This window comes from Phocoena sinus, chromosome 7 (assembly GCF_008692025.1).
Source record: "Phocoena sinus isolate mPhoSin1 chromosome 7, mPhoSin1.pri, whole genome shotgun sequence".
Classification (NCBI taxonomy): Eukaryota; Metazoa; Chordata; class Mammalia; order Artiodactyla; family Phocoenidae; genus Phocoena; species Phocoena sinus.
The window spans coordinates 3,233,763-3,240,594 of NC_045769.1; the positions used below are offsets into that span (position 1 = coordinate 3,233,763).

At 56.0% G+C, this 6,832-nt stretch overlaps 1 protein-coding gene across 1 annotated transcript; it reads right to left on the bottom strand.

The window, feature by feature from the left end:
* Window positions 1-5,813: 5,813 nt before the first annotated feature.
* PRLH (prolactin releasing hormone) lies at window positions 5,814-6,551 on the bottom strand. The gene is made up of 2 exons (XM_032636647.1): window positions 6,476-6,551; window positions 5,814-5,977 (listed from the first exon to the last, which is right to left on the bottom strand). The coding sequence occupies exons 1-2, from the start codon at window positions 6,549-6,551 to the stop codon at window positions 5,814-5,816; spliced, it is 240 nt and encodes a 79-aa protein (XP_032492538.1).
* Between the last annotated feature and the right edge of the window lie 281 nt (window positions 6,552-6,832).

A 6,832-nucleotide genomic window follows, 5' to 3' on the forward strand; every position in this document is an offset into this window, starting at 1 on the left:
CCCAGCATGCACTTGGTGTTGGGTAGGGGGCTGCCCGGGGGCTTGGGGTCCCCCTGCTCCTGGGAGGTGGGAGAGGCGACAACAGGCCCAGCTGCAGGGGGCAGTGCCAGGGAGAGATGGCGTGATCAGCATGGGGCTGGGCCCGTCGTCACTGGATCTCTGTGAGGTTCCCCCGAAGGACGGTGCCTGACAGAGGGCAGCTGGGGATGGGGGTGGGGGAGTGAGGCCCCCTACTCTCTGCTCCTCGCTGTGGATGCGAAGTGGTGCTTGTGCAAAGCGTGCCAGGACTCAGACTTCAAGCCGAGGTGCACATTGTATCGCGTATGAGTTTTTCTCCGAAAAGTAAACCGATTTCTATCGTGTGGTCCTCTTTGTTTTTCCGAATGTTTTTTAATTGTGGTGAAAGTCACATAATATGAAACACACTCTTTTAACCACATGTAACTGTACAGTTCGGGGGCACTAAGTGTATTCACATTGCTGTGCCATCCTCACCATCATCCGTCTCCTGAAGTTTTCACTTAAACGGAAACTCTGTCCCCATTACACCCCGAGTCCCCATTCCCCCTCCCCACCTCCCCTCCGCCGACCCTGGAATCTATCAGTGTACTTTCTGACTCTATGAATTTGGCTATTCTGCGTACCTCGTGTTAGTGCAATCAAACAGTATCTGTCTGCACCTACTGTCTATTGGAATGCATTTTTAGGGTTAACTTTATATCACGTGGTCTTCGGTGAGTTTGTAAGCTGGGGGTCTGTTCTGCACATCCTCTAGGAGGGCTCATGGTGAGTAAATACTGAGGGGCCCCAGGCGCGGGCTGTGGCTGAGGTGGGCACAGGACATCTTTCTGGTGGTGACACATAATGTGCTCACCTCGTTCCTGCCTTTAGAGAGGCCCGATGGCTCTTCTGTATGAAATTTTAAATAAGACGACATTGTCATCCCCCTGAAAAAGGTGGCTTCACTATATCAACTGTAACTTCTATATCAACAGAAACGTAAAGCATCCTTCCCCGTTGACGCTGAGCTCCTGGATGTCCCAAAAGCACTCACACGGTCTTTTTTCCTAGACAATTTCCAGGTGAAACCTGACAACTTGGTGCTGTGTGCCCTGAAGTTTCTGACTGCAGTGAATTTTTGTATGCGACTGTTCCCTTGTAGGTGAAGTACGTGAGGTGTGAGCCCCTCTGTGTAAGGCGGAGTCCTCATGCTGTCTGTTCCCCCACGCGGGGGTAGCAGGGCTGCCAAGCGCGGGACCCACTTCAGAGGCGGCGGGAGGCTGAGGTGGCCCCTGGCCACTAGATGGCGCGCCAGCATCGCTGAAGGCAAACCCCACCGCCCCTGTCTTTGCGTCCTGAATGCTGCTTTGCTGACAGTAAGGCTTTCAGAGGAGTATCTGACCCATCCACGATGAAATAGGGAGTGGGGAAATAATATTTGTAGGATGCCCACATTTCTCATTTTTTTTCTCCCGTCTTGCCAGGCTAGTAACACTGTGCTAGAATTTATTATTAAAACATATTCTTTGACTCATTGCCACTTGGCATCCGTTCACGCTTCCCTCCCTTCCCCCAAGATGGGATGGGGTGCGTTGTGATCCTGGAGCTGGGTTCCCCATTGCCGGTTGTGATAGCCCCTTTTCCTCCCCTTCTCCCCCACGAGGCAGGTGGGGCTCAGCCCTGCAATGGAATCACCTGGGAGCCTTTGCAGGCAGCATCCCTGTGCCCACCAGAAGCTCTGGTTAAATCCGTCTGCAGTGCGGCTTGAGCCCTGGGCGTTTTGAGCCCTCCTGGTGACCTAATATTCAGATAAGGGGGAGCTCTGCCATGAGGGCAGGGGTTCTGTCTGTCCTTCCTCTCGTGGGGCTCCTGGTGCCTGGTACGATGTCTGGTACATGCCAGGCACTCAACAAATATGTGTCCAAGAGAGGACAGGAGCCGATATTCCCAGTGATGTAAAGAAACGGCATGCTCTTCTACAAACAGCCTCCACCCCAGCCCGTGGGGTTGCAGGTGCTCAGGGGAGGCTGTTGGGTGAGCTCGCCGTCCTGCCCGCATCCAGGGAAGCCGCTCCAGCCCTTCTCATGAGCCGGGCTGTGTGCGCGCGCGTGCGTGCTCGTGATGGAGGCAGGAAGCACAGAGAGGACGAGAAGCAGCGTGTGGGCGCAGCCCAGCTGTCCTGCCTGTAGCCGTGACCCTTCCCATCCCCCTCTGCTTCTAACGCCTCCTCCAACTTCCCTGGAAGAGCCCCCTGTACCCAGAGGGCTGACTCAGGAATCCATTGTTTTTCTTTTGGTACCTTTTTTTTTTTTTTTTTTTTGCGGTACGCTGGCCTCTCACTGTTGCGGCCTCTCCCGTTGCGGAGCACAGGCTCCGGATGCGCAGGTTCAGCGGCCATGGCTCACGGGCCCAGCCGCTCCGTGGCATGTGGGATCTTCCCGGACCGGGGCACGAACCCGTGTCCCCTGCATTGGCAGGTGGACTCTCAACCACTGCGCCACAAGGGGAGCCCCGTTGGTACCGTCTTTAAAAAATTAATTAATTATTTTTGTCTGCGTTGGGTCTTCCTTGCTGCGCGTGGGCTTTCTCTAGTTGCGGCGAGCGGGGGCTACTCTTTGTTGCAGTGCGCGGGCTTATTACGGTGGCTTCTCGTTGCGGAGCACAGGTTCTGGGCGCATGGGCTTCAGTAGTTGCGGCACGTGGGCTCAGTAGTTATGGCTCGTGGGCTCTAGAGCGCAGGCTCAGTAGTTGGGGCGCACGGGCTTAGTTGCTCCGCGGCATGTGGGATCTTCCTGGACCAGGACTCGAACCCGTGTCCCCTGCATCGGCAGGCGGATTCTTAACCACTGTGCCACCAGGGAAGCCCCAGTCTTTTTCTTTTAAAATGTATTCCCTTTTTGAAGGTCTCACTGGCCAAACTTAGGACAATTTGAGCATCAAGAATGATTTGTAAGTTGCTGAACAAAAAAGAAAAAAAAAAAGGGAGAAAAGGAGAAAAAAGGAGAAATATCTCCTTTAGAAGAATCCCGCTCATACATGTGGAAGGAATTAGAGAATCACCATTGTACAGCCCATGATGTAACAGTTGATCCCAGAGAAGGTATTCCATAAGGTTTACATCACTGGCTGTGAGCTCTTTGGGAAACAGACTAGTGCCGTGTGTCCCCAGGACCTCTGCGGATCGCATAGTGAGCTGACGGGGAACCTGAGAGATTTTTACAGTTGAGAGATCCTCTCCGTAAAGGGCCAGACTTGGCACCGGTCAGAGTGGGGCCCAGAGCCCACCATCAGGTACGATGCTGTAGGACAGACACAGAGCATTCATGCCCTCAGTGGTAACCGAGTCCAGTTCTGCCCCGAGACCCACTGCTCAGATTACAGGAAATACAGTGTGTTGGGGGGGGGGCGAGGGGGACAGGCGAACAGGGTAACAGCACTTGGGGGAGCAGTCGACAGGTCACACGTGTGGATCCGTTCTACAAGGTAACACATCCGGGCCTTTGTGAAAGTCAATGTCGTGACAAAATGAGATGATCCGGGAGTGACGAGAAATAACTAAGGGTGACCTTGAAATTAGATTGGAGCCTGGCTTCCAAAAAAAAAAAAAGAAGAAGAAAAGACAACTAAGATTTTCTTGCCTTATTTGGGGATTTTTGAGTATGGACTAAAAACTCGATGACATTAGGGAATTATTACAAAATGTTTTAGGCATGGTGATAATTTTGTGGTTATGTAGGAGATTGTCCTTAGTTTGAGGAGAAAGATGCTGCGACTTCTAGGGGAAATAGGATGTCTACAGCTTACTTCCAAGCGGTAGAGAGAGAGAAGGGGAGAGAAAGTAAATACAGTGATAATTGCAGAATTTAATGCAACGTATTAGATGCCATCATAATATTTTTGTGATTTCTTGTAAGTTTGCAAACTTTCATAATAAGAATTTGTAGAAAACATAACATCTTCCATCTCTCTACTCCTCTGGGCTCAGAAGATGTATTTGTTTCCTGGGGCTGCCCTGACAGGGTATCATACGCTGGGTGGCTGGAATCCGGAGCCCTTCATCACACTGATGTTTCCATGCCTGCGTCCTGTGGGGCTGTGAACTCTTTTGTTTAAAGTGTACGATTGAGTGGCGTTTAGCACACTCACCACCTCGGGCCAGTTCCCAGACACTTTCATCCCCACAGGGAAAGCCTGTACCCATGGAGCAGACCCCAGCCCCTGGCAACCACCAAGCTACTTCCGTCTCTGTGAATTTGCCTCTTCTGGACCTTTTATATAAATGGAATCATCCACTGTGGGACCTTCTGTGTCTGGCTTCTTTCACTTTGCGTCATGCTTTCAAGGTTCATCCATGTGGTAGCATTTGAAAGAACTCCTTCCTTTTCATGGTCGAATAATAATCCATTGTGTGGATGGACCACGTTCTGTTATCCATTCGTCTATCGATGTGTATTGGGTTGTTTCTACCTTTTTGGCTGTTGTGAATTGTGCTGCTATGAACATTCCTGTACAAGTATTTATTCGAACACCGGTTCTCAGCTCTCTGGGGTATGTACCCACGAGTGGGAGGGGCCGTGTGCTAACTCCAGGTTTAACTTTTGAAGAACCGCCAAACTGCTTTCCTGGGCTCTCCACGCTCCCTGCCCTGGCCCAGCACCTGCCTGCCCCGGAAGCAGACCCGGCCGCTCTCCTGTTCCCCCGTGCGCATCCACCCTGGGGAGGTGCCGACGCTGCGGGAGCTCTCCCCTGGGAGAGGACTGGCCTCTGGCCTCCCTCTGCCCTCCCTGTGGCTGGGAAGGGGGGCAGCCCTGGTGCAGCTCCATTTGGGTGGTCTGGGCCAGCTCAGCCTCCTCCAGCTGGCCAGTGAGTGTGACCCGCCTTCCTTGATTTGGAGCAGGGATGGCTGGTGTCTGGGGTTCTGGGGGCTTGCTCTGCATCCCAAGCCCTCCTGAGTGTGGATGGACAGAAGGAGTCCCGTGGTCCTGGCAGGCTCCTGGGACCCTGCAGGCAGAGGCCTGACGGGCCCTGAGCTCTGGGCTCAGAAGCAACTGGTTAAACCTGCCCTGCCCCCCACCCCAGGGCTGGACTAGGGGGTGCACCTTGGAGAAGGGGGTTCACGCTTACAGAGCATCCACATTTGCTGGCTGCACCAGCCTGAGTTCAGGAGTGAGGGGGGTGGTTATTAGCCCCAGGTTCAGGCATGGGAACCAGGGCTCCGAGAAGTTAGCGGCTGGGCTCAGTCGCCCAGTTAGTGGCTGTGTGTTCCCCGATGCCAAAGCGAGTTCCCTCTGAGACAGGACACAGGGACGTCCCCGTGCGATTTGAAAGGGACGCAAGCTGGGGTTGAAATACTTGAACCTAAGAGTACTGGAAACAAGCCACCCGTGCTTCTTTTTCTCCCCCGAGTACCAACAGGGAGGCGAGAAGGCCTGGGGCAGAGAGAGGGCAGGGCAGGCCGCGGGGCGGGGCTGCCCTCCACTGGGGCCTCCTGCGTGGTGGCCTCATGCAGTGCACAGCCTGAGCAGCCATTCAGGGAGGCTGGCGGAGGGTGGTAGGAGCTGCAGCGACCAAGGACATCCCAGCCTCCCTACTCCATGCTGGGCGCCCTTGGACAAGTCCTAGAGCCTCTGGGCTCTAAGGGTCCTCTAGGCTAACGTCCCACGAGGGGAAGCACCTCCCACTTTGTCCCCACACAGACACTTGCAAACAAGGCCAGCTGCTTTTATTGGGACTGAAGGGGACGTAGCCTGTGGAGGAGGGGGGCGGGGGTCTGGAGACGGGCTCCTGGGGCTATTCCTGGAGGAGCTGAGCTGTCAGCCACCCTGGGAGGGCTCAGCGCCTCCTGCCAGGCGGAAGCAGGCCGGCGGGCGCTGGAGGCCAGGCTTTGGTCCATCCCCCAGGGCTGCTCTCCTCCGGCCAAAGCGGCCCACAGGCCGGATTCCACGGCCCGTGTACCAGGCAGGATTGATGTCGGGGGCTGGAACGAGAGAGAACAGTGTGTGAATGCATGTGCCCTGGTGTGTGCAACCCCAGTGGCAGGGCCCAGTGCACGCAGCTCACTGCTGCCCAGTCGCCAGGCCATGCTGGGACCTGCCTGTGCAGGAGGGGTGCCCAGAGGGCCTGGCCAGGCCGTTTCTGGGGGGTGCGGTGGCTTCGGGAAGTGGGAATTCAAGCTCACACGAGGACGAAGTCCCCCTTCCCTTCCTGTCCCCGCAAGCCCGTTCTCATGGGCAAAGTGGCCTCAGCCCCAGGCTGCCCTGGTGGTGAGGAGTGAAGCCCTCCCCCGAACGTCGGGCAGGGCCCTTGGGAGCAGGTGTCAGGGACGCTGTGGGGAGAGGTCTGGTGGGCAGGAGGCTGAGCCCCTAGCCCTGGGGCACTTAGCGAGGATGGTGCCCCAGCTCAGGAGGCGGCCGGGCCCCCATCGTGACCCCGGGGCGGAGGGGTGGGAGGGCAGGCCAGGGGTCTGGACACTCACTGCGGAGCCCCATGGAGTGCTGGTGGGCCAGGCCCAGCAGCAGCAGGCACAGGAGCCAGGCCGCCGGTGCGTTCATCCCTCTGGCTCCTTGAGAGGCCGGCTCGAGCTGGGGTCCCACACGGGAGGGCGCAGCCTGGGGCAGGGGTAAAGGGGAGAGCGCATGAGGGCGCGTGCGCACAGAGCTGGGACCTTCAGATAACGCGAGTGCTGTGCATGTCAGAGCGGATGTGCCCATGTGCGTGAGCGTGTGTATGTGTGAATGCACGCGTGCATGGGTGTGCACCCGTGTACCACAGGGTGTGTGTGTGTTTTCACACCCCTGTGTACGTGAGGGGGTGTGCATGGGGTTACACGTGT

Coding starts and splice junctions, on each gene's coding strand:
- PRLH (XM_032636647.1), bottom strand. CDS start 6,551: ATGAACGCACCGGCGGCCTGGCTCCTGTGCCTGCTGCTGCTGGGCCTG. Junction 5,978..6,475: donor GCACTCCATGGGGCTCCGCA/GTGAGTGTCCAG, acceptor CTCTCGTTCCAG/CCCCCGACATCAATCCTGCC.